This window comes from Phoxinus phoxinus, assembly GCF_949152265.1.
Source record: "Phoxinus phoxinus genome assembly, chromosome: 11".
Lineage (NCBI taxonomy): Eukaryota > Metazoa > Chordata > Actinopteri > Cypriniformes > Leuciscidae > Phoxinus > Phoxinus phoxinus.
The window spans coordinates 5,581,805-5,600,275 of NC_136886.1; the positions used below are offsets into that span (position 1 = coordinate 5,581,805).

At 39.6% G+C, this 18,471-nt stretch overlaps 2 protein-coding genes across 3 annotated transcripts; one reads left to right on the forward strand and one right to left on the reverse strand.

The window, feature by feature from the left end:
* The first annotated feature begins 830 nt into the window (after positions 1 to 830).
* nelfcd (negative elongation factor complex member C/D) lies at positions 831 to 11,320 on the forward strand. 2 transcript variants are annotated; one of them, XM_079629567.1, is made up of 15 exons: positions 831 to 1,059; positions 2,628 to 2,740; positions 2,841 to 2,950; positions 3,146 to 3,255; positions 3,555 to 3,662; positions 3,764 to 3,916; positions 4,008 to 4,138; positions 4,219 to 4,384; positions 5,647 to 5,781; positions 5,893 to 6,032; positions 6,734 to 6,848; positions 6,983 to 7,078; positions 7,147 to 7,287; positions 7,382 to 7,511; positions 10,787 to 11,320. In XM_079629567.1, the coding sequence occupies exons 2-15, from the start codon at positions 2,709 to 2,711 to the stop codon at positions 10,819 to 10,821; spliced, it is 1,602 nt and encodes a 533-aa protein (XP_079485693.1). In that variant the 5' UTR covers positions 831 to 1,059; positions 2,628 to 2,708; the 3' UTR covers positions 10,822 to 11,320. The 2 variants fall into 2 exon arrangements, with proteins under 2 accessions (XP_079485693.1, XP_079485692.1); XM_079629566.1 differs by lacking the exon at positions 831 to 1,059 and adding an exon at positions 1,952 to 2,130.
* A 1,039-nt stretch (positions 11,321 to 12,359) lies between these two features.
* On the reverse strand, positions 12,360 to 18,131 carry ctsz (cathepsin Z). Its single transcript, XM_079627435.1, has 6 exons — positions 17,786 to 18,131; positions 16,616 to 16,779; positions 13,527 to 13,706; positions 13,295 to 13,445; positions 13,043 to 13,208; positions 12,360 to 12,957 (listed from the first exon to the last, which is right to left on the reverse strand). Exons 1-6 carry the CDS (start codon positions 17,902 to 17,904, stop codon positions 12,832 to 12,834), a joined length of 906 nt encoding a protein of 301 aa, XP_079483561.1. The 5' UTR covers positions 17,905 to 18,131; the 3' UTR covers positions 12,360 to 12,831.
* Between the last annotated feature and the right edge of the window lie 340 nt (positions 18,132 to 18,471).

Below are 18,471 nucleotides of genomic sequence, written 5' to 3' on the forward strand. Positions count from 1 at the left end.
GCAAAATGAACTTATCATTTGCAAACTGATGGGTTCAGTGCAAAAATATGCATTGCATATCCTAGTTCTTAAACTGCACTCACCATATGTCGCGCAGGCAGGCACATGGTTAATCATGACAGAAACTTCTACATTTTTTTAAAATATTCACCAAGCAATGCATTTTCTAGATACATCTTCCATCACCGTTAGAAGAAAATAAGAAGCCTATGTTATTGTCTGTTCCCATAGTCTATAAAAGAGGTTCACTTCGAAAAACGTTAATTTTAGTGTTTAAAATGGACAAAATAAGTTTTAAAGTTACCATCTTGCAGATGATTTGTAGTAATGCATCATCATCCGCTGAGGTCCCAGATTCTGCTTAGTTTATGTTATTAGACTCTTTATATATTATGTTGTTAGATCTATAAACCAGAGCAACAGAAGCTATTTTTAATGTATCAACTGATGTCAGCGACAAGCCACAGACATCAGAGAAGTGTTACACACAATAGGCATATGCAACTCATTAATGTTATTTAGATTTCCGGCTCATCTCATTAAAATACATGCAGAATTACATTTTACAGTATTCACAGCCTAAACTAGTTTTATTTAGCTGATAATTTTACAAACATTAAAACAAAATGAATCTGAACAATTATTCTTGACAGAAGATCTGGGGTTCTACAAGTCTTAGCCAATGTCATTTATTATTATTGTTTTAAAATAATAATATTAGGTTTATCATTTAAAGTAATAAGGGCCTAATACATATCTTGAGTTCATGACACTAGACATTTCAATGCTTGTTTTAAGACAAGGTGGTATTTTAGATGTAAATCTGACATGTAAATTTGATTGAAGTTTGATTACTATAGTGTAGGTTATTTAGAGCCCATGCCTTTTTTTTTGTAGGGACTGGGAAGCTTTTATTCAGTCGTTGCCACTCTCAACTCGACATGGACTGCATGGACACCTACTGGACTGAATGTGTTTCTCAACACTCAAATTCATTGGGAGCCATCTGCTGGAGAGATGTCGACTACATCTGATGTGACTGAAGAACCGTATACATGAGTAATAATATAATGCAGTAGAACATCCTTCAAGTCAACTTAGCCTCTTCTTTTTTCTTAAAAAAACAAAAAAGTCAACAATTCGCGATAAAAAATTATTATATAAACCCATAAAATCCCATTTAATTAATATTTTTGGTTGAGCAGACCACACAAAAACTTGGATGTTTAAGTCATTTCAACTTTACATTAAACTGGCTTAAAAATTAGTTGATTATTGTATATATTGTTTGAGTATTTTTAATAATTATCATATAGAATACAGTTTCTGAAGTAATCCCACCGCACGTTTCTCGACAACATAAACACAGAAGTGTGTACAACATTTGGCTCTAAACTTGACTTGAGTTTCCATTGGTTTGTGTGAGCAAAATGATTTCAACCAACGCTCAAAATGGCTCTTCTGACCGTTCAGGAGTTTACAACACCCCCAGTCCCCACTGGGCGACACACGTTAGTAGAAAATAACTTTTGGCGCTTATCGGTCCAGAATCCCCCATTGGATCACATTCAAAACCTAAGGTGACATTTAAATATGGATAAGTATTCTTATAAATAATCGTTTAAATCTATCACATGCATAAATTCTAATCACCCTATATCTGCCTCAGCAAACTCAATAAAAAATGTCCTTAACCAGTAATAAATGGCGACATTGATTGGTCGAGCTTGAACAGCGCTGAAAAAAGTAACAAATACCACGTGACAAAGCCGGTCTAGTCATCTATGGGTCTAGTGCCCCTTCAACAGCGGATTTGGCAATTATTACACCTTAATAATAACATTGATTGTTATTGCATTTCAAAAAACATATTTAGGAATACATAAATATTATTTATAAACATTTAGTACCTCCCATTTTAGATTGTTAATGGCTTAGCCATTCCGCCAGCCCAGCAGGCGGAGCTCTACTCCGTTATCAAATTACGTATTATACACGCGCCGGTCGGTGTTCTCGTACGTATTTTGTAAACAGTCGCTTTTCTGTATAAAATAATTCCATTTATTTCTCTCCATGGACGAAGAATACTACGGCAATGTTGGAGAATGGGAGGGTCACGACGGCAACATGGTAGTTTAGCCACACCAAGACAATATAATTATAATATGATATCCTAACTAACGTTACGACTTTAAAATCAATACTTGATTTTCATACCTTAACTAAAATGCTGTGGTTGTACCATGTTTACCATTTTCTTATACCATTATTTATATCGAACTCTAGTGTAGGTCAAACAATAACGTGGAACGTTAGAAATCCACGATTCTACCATGATTCCAAATAAAACAAAGTAAACTTACAAGGTCAAAACGAGGTATTACTATGGTAACGTGACCGTCCAACAACAACAAAAAAAGTGTTGCTAGTGCTGTCGTAGATGTACGTAAACACAATAGTAATCCAGATGATTAACTTGAATGTAATATTTCAGTAACAATAGTTAATATGTTGGATTGTAATATCCGTACGTGATCTATGATAATGAGAACCATTAAAATCTCGTTAAATGGCTAAAATTTTATTTGCCACTAAAAGATGCTTAACTCAGTTTTCTATCGCTTCAGGAGGATGGATACGCGGATGCTGAGACTGATGGAAAAGTTCAGGAGGAGTGTCTGCAAAAATTCTCCAGTAGAGACTACATAATGGAGCCCACCGTGTTTAACACCCTGAAAACGTAAGTCAACCAAATGGAGAGAGGTGTGATTTCTATGGATACAGCTTTGTCAGACATCCCGTCGGTGAGAGCAGCTGCATTTGTGACCCTGTCTGCGCAGGTATTTCCAGGCAGGTGGTTCACCTGAGCATGTGATCCAGCTGCTCTCAGAGAACTACTCTGCTGTTGCACAGACGGTCAATCTACTGGCGGAGTGGCTCATCCAGATGGGTCAGTCAATATGCTGCCCAATTATTCAATATAAATGCGTTTATACTTGAATTTCTGCACACCTCTGTCATCGGTCGGTAAATGAACGGATGAACTCGAGCTTTGATTGGACGCGTGACACTGTCACCATGGTTACATGTGATGTTCAAAGAGTCACACTCACGTATCTCTAAACACTGTGTGTCTCCTTTGCAGGTGTGGAGCCCGCGCAGGTGCAGGAGCGTGTAGAGAATCATTTAAAGAGTCTATTGATCAAACACTTTGACCCTCAGAAAGCTGATTCTATCTTCACTGTTGAGGGAGAGGTGAGCGTTTTTTAATATTAGTTACTGTATTTCCAAAAACACTAGTCAGACATGATTTATGTTCACATTAAAGATGACAGGAAATAAAAAGTTCACCATATCTATTTTGTAAATGCATGTTATAGATCTTATTGTGAATGATTCAGTAACAATCCAATCAACGACCAATGCATGAGTCTAAGTCCATGCCCTACTTTTTATTACACACACTGAAGAAAAGATTTGTGGCTATTTCCGTTTCATCGTAACTTTTAATTGAGTTGTTCAGGCTAATGAATGCAGTGTTCATCTCTGTTAAGACACCAGCATGGCTGGAGCAGATGATCGCACACACAACATGGAGAGATCTATTCTACAAACTGGCTGAGGCTCATCCAGACTGTCTGATGCTCAACTTTACTGTCAAGGTAAAAGAGAAATGAGCTGAACTGAGTCAAAGATGTTCAGATTGCTGGAATCAGTTTATGTAGTGGTAGTACATTTCTTTTGTTGTGTATGTTGTGCGCAGTTAATTTCAGATGCAGGATACCAAGGAGAGATCACAAGCGTGTCCACAGCCTGCCAGCAGTTGGAGGTTTTCTCCAGAGTCCTACGAACTTCTCTCGCCACACTTCTGGATGGAGGAGAACAGAACCTGGAGAAAAATCTGCCCGAATTCGCTGTGCGTATTGCATTTTTATTTTAAGGCCACTGTCTATGTTTATGATTGTATTTTTATAATCTTATCTCATTTCTGTGTGTGTTTTGAGCAGAAGATGGTGTGTCATGGTGAGCACACATACTTGTTTGCTCAGGCTATGATGTCCATCCTCGCTCAGGAGGAGCAGGGCGGCTCTGCAATGCGGCGAATTGGACAGGAAGTACAGAAATTTGCCCATGAGAGGTGCATTTGTGTAGAAAAAGTTGTTTGGTTGATCTTCTAGTTAGAAAACAAATCAATAACATTGTTATTATCATGTCTAGGGGGCATGATGCCAGTCAGATCACATTAGCGCTGGGCACAGCTGCTGCATACCCTCGTGCATGCCAGGCTCTTGGTGCCATGCTGTCCAAAGGGGCTCTGAACCCAGCCGACATCACAGTCCTATTCAAGATGTTCAGTAGCATGGATCCCCCTCCTGTAGAACTGGTCAGGAGAATCTACGTTTACATTTATGCATTTAGCAGATGCTTTTATCCAAAGTGACTTACTACAGAGGAACATAAGCCAACACTATTTAATATATACAATGGCAGGTTTTTTAGAAAGCTAGATTAGGAAACAAGCAATAGCAAAGGAGAAATGCAGAGAAGAATAAAAGCCCGTTCACACCAAAAAACGATAACTATATTGGCGTCCACACAAGCGGACGTTATCGTTCTGTTTATTCTAAGCGTGTGCTTATCTGCCACTTAAAATGCTTGAGCTTGTTACAGAAGGATGTATTCTGATTGTCTGACAATGGATAATATCAGTCTGTAAGTGATTCCAACGATACAGTATAGTTTCTCTGTGCCGTTATCATCATAGCTTTGGTGTGAACTCTGCTTTTCTTTAATATTGAGAACGATTTTTAGAACTAAATCATTATAGTTCTCGTTCTAGGTGTGAACGTGGCCTTAATCCTTAATACCGGTACTTCTTGTTCTAGTCCATTGTATATTCATGTTTAAAAGGATAATTCACCCAAAAATGAAAACTGTCTTAATTACTCACCCTCATGTCGTTCTAAACCCACAAGACTTGTTTTTCTTTGAAGTACAAATCTTTTTGATGATTTCTGTCTCTCCATATAAAGTCTATTCAAATGAACCCAAACCTCTGACGGTTCAAAATGTTCATAAAGAGATTGTAAAAGAAATCCATATGAATTGAGCAGTTTAGTCAAAGTCTTCTGAAGAGACACGATCACTTTACATGATGAAGAGATTTAATTTAGTCTTATATTCACATATAAACATTGATCAGGGAATGTACATTGATCACTCAAATATGGTAAACTGAAGCTCAACCGTACTGCCTTGTCATGTAAACATGCTTGAGCTTTCGTTTACCAAATTTGTTTATATGTGAATAAATTCCTAAATTAAATATGTTTATCATATAAAGTAATTGTTTCTCTTCAGTAAACTTGGATAAAACCACTCACTTTCAATGGAGGGACAGAAATAACTCCGATCCCATTGAAAACATCTTCATTTGTCTTCCAAAGATGAATGTAAGGCTTATGGATTTGCAGCAACATGTAAATGAAGACAGAATTTGAATTTTGGGGGAACTAACCCTTTAAGTTTTAAAATACACACACATCTGCTATATTTCTAACACTTTGTTCCTAGCTTCACAAAAACCTACAAAAGAAGTGTATTGACTAAATCAATGTTAACTAAACTGCTCTTCTCAACATGTAGATCAGAGTTCCTGCCTTCTTGGATCTGTTCATGCTATCGCTATTTAAACCCGGAGCTAAAATCAACCAAGACCACAAGCACAAATACATCCACATCTTAGCGTACGCCGCTAGTGTTGTGGAAACATGGAAAAAGGTGTGTAATAAATACATACTTTTCACATATATTAAAAAACTTATTTGTCAGTCCTTTTGTTTTCCAGAAATGTTGTGGTTAATAATGACATAATCTGACTCTTATTTCTAGAACAAGCGTGTGAATATAAATAAGGATGAGTTGAAGTCCACCTCAAAGGCCATTGAGACGGTTCATAATCTTTGCTGCAATGAAAACAAGGGAGCTACTGAGCTAGTGGCAGAACTCAGCACATTATACCAGTGCATAAGGTATGTACAAACACATTTATCTTTAAAGGGATAGTTCACCCAAAAAGGAAAAATCTGTCATCATTTAGTCACCCTCACGTTGTTCCAAACCTGTATGAATCTCTTTCTTCTGCTGAACACATAAGAAGATATTTTGATGAAGACCAAGTTTATGGGCCTCATTTACGTCCATAGTATGGGGGAAAAAATGCTATGGAAGTAATTGAGGTTCATCAACTGTTTGGTTTCCAACATTTTTCAAAATATCTTCTGTGTTCAGCAGAAGAAAGACATTTAAACCGGTTTGGAACAACGTGAGGGTGAGTAAATGATGACAGAATTTTCATTTTTGGGAGAACTATCCCTTTAATCATTGCTGTTAATTGTGACAGCACTTGATATTGTCTGCATATGGGAAGTGTACATGTTCTGCGGTGTGATATACATTACCGTTTAAATGTTTGGGGTCAATAATATTTTTGAAATGTTGTTGAAAGTCTCTTTATATTGTAATATTATATGTGTGCTTTAAAATATCGTACTGATCCCAAACTTTTGAATGGTAATGGACAAGGCTTATGCCTAGTCCCAGACTAAAATGCATGTTTGAGCTGTCTTTACTGAAAGAAACTTAAATGTCCTAATTGAACCAAGGGCTAATCCTGACTTAATCTAAGCCCTGTCTGTGAACGCAGGCCTAAACAGTTGATGTTTGTGTGCAGGTTTTCAGTGGTAGCTATGGGAGTGCTGAAGTGGGTCGACTGGACGGTGTCTGAGCCTCGATACTTTCAGCTACAGACAGACCACACTCCTGTCCATCTAGCACTGCTGGATGAGGTAACCTTCATGTCAAATGTCAAACTATTATATTTGGGGTCAATACCAAGATACCAACTGGTCACTACCCAAACCATTATTATGAAGATACTGATTCGCCATATTTTAAGAATAAATGTGTCTTTATTTCTCAGATCAGCACGTGCCATCCGCTCCTCCATCCTCAGGTGTTGCAGTTGCTCATCAAACTGTTTGAGACAGAGCACTCGCAGCTTGATGTCATGGAGCAGGTTTGTAAGAGACCTTATATGCACCTCCAGTGCTTAAATTCATAGCTAAATTCTGACTGTTATTTCAGCTGGAGCTCAAGAAGACCTTACTGGACCGTATGGTTCACCTATTGAGTCGAGGTTATGTTCTTCCAGTGGTCAGCTACATCCGCAAATGTCTGGAGAAGCTCAACACAGATATTTCACTCATTAGATACTTTGTTACAGAGGTGAAGCTCTCTTAATAGAATACATATTGTGTGCTTTATTCACGTCTGAGCTCGGTTCTCTAAAGTCTTCTTGTCCTGCTTTTATTTTGGACAGGTTCTAGATGTGATAACGCCTCCATATACCTCAGACTTTGTCCAGCTGTTTTTGCCCATCCTAGAAAACGACAGCATAGCGGGAACAATACGCACGGAGGGAGAACATGACCCTGTAGCTGAGTTCATTGGTGAGTTGTTGTCCACAGTTTTTTTTATAAAAACAAACAAAAATATAATTCATGAGATTTGAATGAACCATGAATGTTTTTGTTTTTTTTGAGAAAGTATCTTTTAACTCTTTCCCCGCACGCGTTTAAAAAAAAGAGTTGCTAGCCAGCCAGCGCCAGTGTTTTTGATAGTTTTCACAAAAATGTCTTGGTCCCCAGGCCCCAGAATATTTTTTTGTATGAATATCTGAAAATGCAATATATCAGAAGAAAGAACAGAGCCGGTGCTTAAAAAAAAAAAAAAAAAAAAAAATCTATCTTTATGCATTCTTTTTTTTATCATCACTTGAATGTGGGTAAGTTTCATTAAAAAAAGCAACATTTTCAACAAAAAGAGAAAATCACTTTTTTTGTCAAAGACTTAGTCCGGATTAGATTCAGAACGATGGTCAAAACATAGATGGAGTAAATCGCTTCCATCAACACCCCCAAAGCTTCAGTCCTGTATCTCTTTGTGGATTGAGTAACATTATTGATTTATATGCTAGTGAATGCCCCTCCTGATCTGAACCCGAGCGGTGTTCAGTTATTGGACTTCTGTGCTAGTCACAGTTTGTCCATAACGAACACCATGTTCAAGCATAAGGGTGTCCATCAGTACACGTGGCACCAGGACACCCTAGGCCGTAGGTCGATGATCGACTTTGTGGTCGTTTCATCTGACCTACAGCCGTATGTCTTGGACACTCGGGTAAAGAGAGGGGCGGAGCTGTCAACTGATCACCACCTGGTGGTGAGTTGGATCCGATGGCGGAAGAGGAAGCTGGACAGACTCGGCAGACCCAAGCGTACTGTAAGGGTCTGCTGGGAACGTTTGGCCGAGTCTCCTGTCAGAGAGATCTTCAACTCCCACCTCCGGCGGAGCTTCGACCGGATCCCGAGGGAGGCTGGAGATATTGAGTCCGAGTGGACCATGTTCTCCACCTCCATTGTCGAAGCGGCCGCTCGGAGCTGTGGCCGTAAGGTCTCCGGTGCCTGTCGAGGCGGCAATCCCCGAACCCGGTGGTGGACACCGGAAGTAAGGGATGCCGTCAAGCTGAAGAAGGAGTCCTATCTGGCCTGGTTGGCTTGTGGGACTCCTGAGGCAGCTGACGGGTACCGGCAGGCCAAGCGAACTGCAGCCCGGGTGGTTGTGGAGGCAAAAACTCGGGCCTGGGAGGAGTTCGGTGAGGCCATGGAAAAGGACTATCGGCTGGCCTCGAAGAGATTCTGGCAAACCGTCCGGCGACTCAGGAGAGGGAAGCAGTGCCCCACCAACGCTGTTTACAGTGGAGGTGGGCAGCTGTTGACCTCAACTGGGGATGTTGTCGGACGGTGGAAGGAATACTTCGAGGATCTCCTCAATCCTGCTGTCACGTCTTCCATGGAGGAAGCAGAGGCTGAGGTCTCAGAGGTGGACTCGCCCATCACCCAAGCTGAAGTCACCGGGGTAGTCAAAAAACTCCTCGGTGGCAAGGCACCGGGGGTGGATGAGATCCGCCCTGAGTACCTCAAGTCTCTGGATGTTGCGGGGCTGTCTTGGCTGACACGCCTCTGCAGCATCGCGTGGCAGTCGGGGACAGTGCCTCTGGGATGGCAGACCGGGGTGGTGGTCCCTCTTTTTAAGAAGGGGGACCGGAGGGTGTGTTCCAACTACAGGGGGATCACACTTCTCAGCCTCCCCGGGAAAGTCTATGCCAGGGTACTGGAGAGGAGAATACGGCCGATAGTAGAACCTCGGATTCAGGAGGAACAGTGCGGTTTTCGTCCGGGCCGTGGAACACTGGACCAGCTCTATACCCTCTACAGGGTGCTGGAGGGTTCATGGGAGTTTGCCCAACCAATCCACATGTGCTTTGTGGATTTGGAGAAGGCATTCGACTGTGTCCCTCGTGGCGGCCTGTGGAGGGTGCTCCGGGAGTATGGGGTCCGGGGTCCTTTGCTAAGGGCTGTCCGGTCCCTGTACGATCGAAGCAGGAGCTTGGTTCGCATTGCCGGCAGTAAGTCAGACTTCTTCCCGGTGCATGTTGGACTCCGGCAGGGCTGCCCTTTGTCGCCGGTTCTGTTCATAATTTTTATGGACAGAATTTCTAGGCGCAGCCAGGGGCCGGAGGGTGTCTGGTTTGGGAACAACACGATTTCGTCTCTGCTCTTTGCGGATGATGTTGTCGTGTTGGCCCCATCAGACCAGGACCTTCAGCATGCACTGGGACGGTTTGCAGCCGAGTGTGAAGCGGCTGGGATGAGAATCAGCACCTCCAAATCCGAGGCCATGGTCCTCAGTCGGAAAAAGGTGGCTTGCCTACTTCAGGTTGGTGGAGAGTTCCTGCCTCAAGTGGAGGAGTTTAAGTATCTTGGGGTCTTGTTCACGAGTGAGGGAAGGATGGAACGGGAGATTGACAGACGGATCGGTGCAGCTTCAGCAGTAATGCGGTCGATGTACCGGTCTGTCGTGGTGAAGAAGGAGCTGAGCCGCAAGGCGAAGCTCTCGATTTACCGGTCAATCTACGTTCCTACTCTCACCTATGGTCATGAGCTTTGGGTCATGACCGAAAGGACAAGATCCCGGATACAGGCGGCCGAAATGAGCTTTCTCCGCAGAGTGGCTGGGCGATCCCTTAGAGATAGGGTGAGGAGCTCGGTCACTCGGGAGGAGCTCAGAGTAGAGCCACTGCTCCTCCACATCGAGAGGGGTCAGCTGAGGTGGCTCGGGCATCTGTTCCGGATGCCTCCTGGACGCCTTCCCTGGAAGGTGTTCCAGGCACGTCCCACCGGGAGGAGACCCCGGGGAAGACCTAGGACACGCTGGAGAGACTATGTCTCTCGGCTGGCCTGGGAACGCCTCGGTGTCCCCCCGGAAGAGCTAGAGGAAGTGGCTAGGGAAAGGGAAATCTGGGCATCTCTGCTTAGACTGCTGCCCCCGCGACCCGGCCCCGGATAAGCGGAAGAAGATGGATGGATGGATGCTAGTGAATGTTTGAATGTCACGTTATTTTACTTGTGCATAAGCAATGCTTCTATCGCTTGTTTCTGTTTCTCCGCCTGTGTTTTGATCCGGAGATTCATAGCGACCCCTACCATATGAACATGGATAACATGGACTGCCGGTTGTGTAATAAATGACGTAAAATTCCATCAATGACAGGGAAGAAGGGGTTAAGGGGGCATACATTCATCAAGAGCACGTCATGTGTTAAACTCTGCTCCAGATTTACACCTACAGTACTTTCTTAATAATCTATAATTTTGTGTTGTAGCTCACTGCAAATCCAATTTTATCATGATGAACTAAAACCACATTAGAAATTGGTGGGACGTTTGAAAAGGGAAAGGATCCACTCAGACCGGAGTACTCTTCATGGACGGACAGCCGATTTCAGTGTACATAACCTTTGTCTTGACCAAAATATTTTGTTCTCAAAATATTGACATGAATGCTGAATTTTGAATGTGTGTATTGAGGTCATAACTCTTAGAGCCTATATTTTGCTTTTAAACAAGTTGTGATGTTGGTTTTCCTTTTTGTATATTGAATTTTTTTATTTTTATTAAAGTCACCATGAAATAAAAATTGACCTTTTTTTTGTGGAACATTCTAGTATTTATTATAAATTATTTAATTGTGCACATAATTATTATTATTTTTGAATTAATGTGCTTTCATAATCTTTTATCAAAATAAGTTTTCCATGGACAAAATCAAGTCCCTTCTTTATTTGTTCTTGTTCGAGAAGCCGTTTCACTCGGATATGTCACAACATATAAGACTGTAACTTCTGTTTTATGCCACTGTTCACATTTTCCTATAGTAATATTATTTGCGACATTTTTAACACCAGAAATATCTTCTAACTACAATAATTTATCTTTAGGATGTTGGATAAGTTATGGTAAACCTATAGCTATTTTTTTTTACTTGTAAATTGAACAGAAGTAGCTAATTCAGGGTAGAATTTTTTAAGAAACCCAATATAATAAAGATAAAAAATATAGTTTTGGGCATAGGGCATATGCTCCTTGATAAAGAGAAGTAATACTAATTTAGAATACTGAGAATTGGGCTACAGCTTTTAAAGGATTTTTACATTTTTATTATTGTTGAGAAAGCAAGAATTATCCCGTTTTAAATGATAGGTTAGATTTTGTTTCTAAAGTGCACTATGGAAAGGATAGCATGGAATAAAGAGCAAAAGTATACATTTTGAAAAGATATGGGCAACTATAAAATCAAAGAATATTTTATAAAAAAAAGGAATACATCTAATTATCTTTTTGATATAACCCCCTCTCCCTTTTAATATAGTTATTTTATTTATTTAATATCAATTATTATTTAATATATTTAAATAATATAATATTTAAATAATATTAATAGGAATGTCATTATAAAAAAATCTGAATGTTTAATTCTTTATTATTATTTATTCATCTAGTATTTTTCCCTTTTTTTCATATGTAAAAGTGTCTAGCTTTGTACTTATTGGTTATTGTTCTCATGTTTTTTATGTGTTGGTGGTAGGTATTATCACAAAAATGGGGAAAAAAGAATATCAAATAATGGTACGCGAGAGTGTCAGTGGTAATATCATTGTGTTACAACTCAGGCTTAGCCTGACAGTTAGCTTGCCCTAGACCAGATTAGTTTCCCAGCTTAAGTTGTCAGAGTAACCGAGTTTGAACTATTTCAAGTTTGCTTTATGAAACAGAATCAACCGACAATAACCAAAATAAGTCTGGCTTGTATTCTAATCTTGTTTTATGGAACAGCCCTCTGATGTACCACTCTAGATTAAACTAAAACAACAATAACAGAATTAAAATAACAAGGAGTACAACCTGATAAGACTTTTATTGAATGTGATTGAAAGCAAAATTCTCATAAAAAAAAAGCAGCAAACTGTACTTTTGCTTTTAATACACCATTGCAAACCCCAAAACTTAGGCACGTATCGGCACACAAGTCATTAGATGATCATTTGGCCATTTAAAACATCCTAAAATGCGAACTGTCCTAGTATAAAAACAACAACAATGGATTGCTTTTCCCTTTGCGTTCATTAAGTGGTGTAGAAAACCATTTAAAAAAAGGAGGCCAACAAATGCAGTATTACAAGAACAAATCTGTACAATTTCTGATAAATCATTCCTGAGATTTTCATTAAAATCTATTAAAACCTCTGCAACTGATCTTGGGCAGCATCAGAAAATCATTCTTGCCCTGGCTACAAACGCCCTTTAGAATTTGGCAAGTTTGGACTGATTGAAGACTGCACGGTCTCTATTGAAAACACGTCACGGGCATCTACAGGTAGTTCTTGGGTAGGATGGGGTCTCCGTACATGCAGTCCTCTTCGATGGCGAGATTGTACTGGCTCCCACTGCCGCCCTTGTATGCGCTGGTGACAATTCTGAGCCAACCTTTCTCTCCCTAAATAACAAAAGAGCAGGACATACATTCAACATCTAAACTTGTGTGAGGGATTCACCAGCATAACTTTTCAGGTTTTGCTTACCCATGGCTCTCCCCAAGAATTACGGACGATCCAGTACTCCACTCCACTAACATCAACGCCCCAACCAGCAACAGATACGATGTGGTTTATACCGGGATCCTCTACGTACTCAGAATACAAGCCACCAGTGTACGCATCAAGCTTGTCTGTTGCCATGATCCCACAACTACAAAGGCAAAGTGTCAACGTGTAAAAAATCTCCTAATGTTGGTTCAAATATAAAACCTAATCGTACAAATCCAGTCTGTATACCTGATGGGTCCTCCAGAATAGATCTCAGCTTTCATCTTGTCCAGCCCACTGACTGAGCCATAGTCTCCAACTTTCCAGACAGTGAAGTTCTTTACAACATTGCACACGCCAAAGGTTGTGCAGGTTCCACACTGATTAAAGATGTTACAATCTGAAAAAACATTAAACTATAACTGCAAGCACTGACTGCATAGGCAATTAAGCAAGATGCTCAACCAGACAACTGTTTTACCCTGATCCTTGGCCTGGTAGTTGTTGCAGGTTTCATCAGGAATGCCTTTAGTGTTCGCATATTCCCACACGCCAGAATGATCTCCACCATGGCAGGAACCCGCGTCGCCACAGTCAATCACGTTCTGGACAGAGAGATAGGCAGATGGCCATGCCGCTTTCCGCTTGATGTTGATACGATCTAAAATGAAAAAGAAATAGTCACATAAGCTGCCAATTTAAAAAAAAAAGAAAACAGTAAAAAAAAAAAGGTGCTTTAAATTTTTAGTTTTTAAATAGATGACTATTTCATTTATTGCATTTTTTGTTTCAAGGCTGTTACCAAAATTATGGAGCCCCGCACATGACGTGGACAAAAATATAGATAAATATTGTGGCCACGGATTAAGAATTCATTCCCTCGTTTTAGTATTTCATGGCCATGATTTATTAATTTGTTTCCTCAATAATAGAACAACGTGGCCATGATTTACTAAAATGAGGGAACTAATCAATAAGTTGTGGGAATTAATTTTTTATTTGTGGCTACGATTTGACTAATTCGTTCTCTTATTTTGATTTAGGCAAAACAAGGTATCAAATTATTACAACATGGCCAGGATTTAGTAAAATGAGAAAACAAATTATTAATTTGTGGCCACAGTTTAATCAAACGAGGGATCGTATTAATAAAAACAAGGGAATTAATTGTTAATTCGATATATTTTTCCCAGCTTGACATGTGCAGAGCTCCGTACAAAATAGATGATGTCATCCTACCTAATATTGATGGTTGGTTAATAATAATAATACATTTTATTTTGTAAGTGCTTTTCTGAATACTCAAAGACACTTTACACCAAGAAATAAAAACACTAAAAACACACCGGACTTAGCTAAACATTAAAAGTAATTTTAAAAAGGTGAGTCTCTGTCAATGATTTGAATGTTGGAAGGCCAGCGCAGTCCCGGATTCGTTTGGAGGGAGAGTTCCTGCCAGTATTTCACACTATTTTTGGAAAGTGTCAGTAAAGCTTTAAAGTAAAGATTAAGAGGAAGTATCATGTTCAAAAATATGATGAACTGGTTAACCTCAAACATGCAAAAACGTGTAGATCAGGAAAACACCTTTAGGTCATAACTGCAGATCACATGAGAGTCAGGTGGTAGACGGAAAACAAATGACATATCCAGGCCATTGCACTTTTAATGATTAAACAACCTTATGATTATACTTTACTATCACCCATCTGTGCTTTTCCTGAATGTGGCTAAAATAGGGTTGTTTGAATTATGAGGCTATAATAGGGCTGGTGATGTTCTGTGGTTTTTCGTGGGGAACAAACAGCCAAGACATATTGCTAAATATTTCCATTTGTGATTCACAGGAACTTTATGACTGGTAGTTAAAAAACAGGTTAAAAACAGGTAACGGTCATTATTTTCAAGACCTGCATATCTGATGAAGCCGAAACGTAAACCTTTTTTAAAGGTAGGTAGGATAGGCAATTTTCGGTGAGGCTAGCAATAGCGAGCTAGCTTTGAAAACATAAGATCCCACCCTTCCATCAGAGGGTATCCAAAACAACGCCTCCTTCCAAAAATCAAGTGTATCATCAGTTCTGGCAGGTCACGTTAGTCAAGCTCGCATCAGCTGACTCTCAGCTGATCCACGTCTACCTATAGGAATACAACGCCTATCACTGTATACATATATAAGCTCCTTCAGTATTATCAGCAGCTATCGCGTTTCTCAGGAGATAATTACCCTCCTCCATCCCCAGCTCCTCCTCTCATCCAGTCAGGATTTGGCTTTCTGATTCCCCTTGAATCAGAATAAATTCTCGAAATTTGTTGTACATGAAAATATTGAATTAATGATATCTGCAATACATTAATGTTGGTTCTGTTTATCCTAAGGGGGGTTATCGCTGCTCTCTCGTATCTATGCTGGCTGTATGGATGCGCAGGGAGTTCTTGCCCTGAACAGAACCATACCGCCAATCCAAACTGTATGCTAATTGTCAATCGTATTTGACGATAGTGGTCCTGACAGAACACATGAACGCGTACAACAGGGAGCAAACAAAAGCGTTACGAGAGACGGTGTTAAACTACCTCATGTCTCAAAGCACATAACATTAAAATAGTAATGAACATAAACAACTTAAAGAGCTCTGACCTGTACCACATTAATTAAAGGCATTCATTCGAGTCACGAACTGCTCCGAGTATAACGTCACGTGTTTCCATCTCTTCCAAGTTAAGGCATGAACGCAGCATAAGCTCATTGTTTTGGTTCAGGAGGAACTATGGCTGCGGGAGGCTTCGGTGCTCAGTGACTGACGTCTGTCTAACTCTGCATAGCATGAAACCTATGATGACTCGTGATGTATGGAAATACAGTACATACGTTGACCGGCAGGTAGGACCGAATGCAATGATTAGAAGAACATTTTATGGTCCTACACCTTCCACAGACGATATATATGCATATACATACATTAAGACCACTTATCTTAGTGATAGCAATCAGGATTGATGAGACTTTCAACCAGAATAACAAAACAAATTCTGGAACAACTCACCTACCCTGCCTTTAAAGGGATAGTTAACTTTAAAATGAAAATTCTGTCATCATATACTCACCCTCAGGTTGTTTCAAACCTGTATGAATTTCTTTCTTCTGTTGAACACAAAGGAATATATTTTGAAGAATGTCGGAAACCAAACAGTTACCAGGTCCCATTGACTTCCATAGTAGGAAAAAAAAACTACCATACTATGGAAGTCAATGGGACCAGTAACTGCTTGGTTACCTACATTCTTCAAAATATCTATCTTTGTGTTCAGCAGACGAAAGAAATTCATACAGGTTTGAAACAACCTGAGGGTGAGTATATGATGACAGAATTTTCATTTTAAAGTGAACTATCCCATTAACTAATAAACTTCTAGTTTATTCCTCTAGTGAGTGCTGCACCTTTTCTCCCATCAATGTTTAGTTTTACCTTCTTTTTAGTTGGTTGAGCACCCCTTCTTGAAACTCTTTTCATACACACACAAACCTGGTTGAACTGCCTACATTTTTAACAAAAAAATTTTCCTCACCTGCAAACGCACTAGTACTTCCATGTGCCCAGCATGAGCCGCAGTACTGGGGTATGTGTTGGTTGCGTGTGGTGCTGACGTAGTTGACGCCGTCTATGTTTCTCCAGTCCCATGCTTTGGGGACATTTTTTAAATTCATATATTCATAAGGGCGTGGTCCAGTTCTGAAGAATACAAGAAAAAGTTGTTCAACCATCTACGTATACTGTATATTCTCCACTGACCACAAAAACACTGAACGGGCATTCACAGCAAGCACCAAGGGGCCATGTAGGACAATCCAGCAAAAAAAACCCTCATGCAACAGGCCATCTGTTCTTCAGTTAACAACCAAAAATGGGAAATGAACCTTGAGGGCATGACATTTATAATTATAATAGAAACAGGTGTCAAACGGTCTCATGATGGCTACCTTTTCACCACTCTGCTGTGTTTTTCTCTTAATAATTTCATGTGCCAAATTGCCATGACGTGAGCCGCCTGTAGTACACTGGGCGACAATTGAGCCAAAAAATTAAAATGAGATTACCAAATATGGAAAAAAACTGATTCATGCATTATGCTGGAAATTGAAAGTCAATTTGAGTGCATTGCATTGTGGGATACAGTATGCTGTTGCCAATACTGAACAGTTTAACAAATCAGTTCAAAGCAGAAAATTCACATTTTATATTTACTTGGATTTTATATTTACTACAAAAATAGTAAAAGTGGCAGTTATTCCGAACATAACCCATATGAGCCAGGATCAGAAATATATATCATAATAACATATCTACTGTAAGTCAAGCACAACAGGAAATACATTAGCATGAAGACAGTTACAGGAAATAACTTATAACATAAGACATAAAGTATTTATCAACATGAGATTACGTAGAACATGTATTTTACCTCTTTTATAACAGGTTTCAAAAGAAGTAACTTAACCTATTAAAACCTACACGTATGGTTTGTTTAAAGTATATTTAGCATAGGCTACAGTGTGGATTACTCGCAAGTCGCCTGACTGAACAACCATACGATACCCAAAATTGGTGTCTATGTAGGCAGCTCACTAGATTTTGAGACACAGCCCTAGTGTCGGATTTCTGCACTACTCCGGACCGGAATATAAATAAAATCCAACGTAAGTTTGATAAAGTTTAGAAAAATCCTGGTCTGTCATACTTCACTCCTTGTAGGTTTCTACTCGGCTGGGGTCTGTAGCAGGGCTCGTTCTCATTAAAATACAGTCCGGCGAAAACACCCGACAGAGTAAACAGATAAAAGAACAGCACGCGAGCCATGTTGAATCTCAGGCGGTCATATGATCCTCACATGAATCTGCACTGCGGTTTTATTCTTCGTGTCTGCCAGGAGGCGTGGAGAAAGTATCGAAACTAGCTCTCCTATTGGGCATCTCTTTACGAAAAAATAGCTTATGTATATCCTTTATATACTGTCTATGGTATTATCTCTCTCTCTCTCTCTCTCTCTCTCTCTCTCTCTCTCTCTCTCTCTCTCTCTCTCTCTCTCTCTCTCGGTAAATTCTCTAGTAGGCATATAAATAATTTTTTGTCAAACAAACTGGGATAATGAGGCAAACCATAGATTTAAAAAAAAATTATTGTGTAAACGGTGTTAGTAATATTTATTTACTATTATATTATTTATTAATATTTTGTTTTAACAATTATTTTTCGATTTATCTATTTAGATTCAATACTTTTTTATTTCAGTTTTAGTAATTGTAATACTTCAATACTTATACTTAATAATATTTTAATAGGCTACTTAATATTTCAGTTAATTGTTCATCTTTATTTTCATTTTATTTTAGCTTGATTTCAATCAGAGCCATAGAGAGAAAGAGT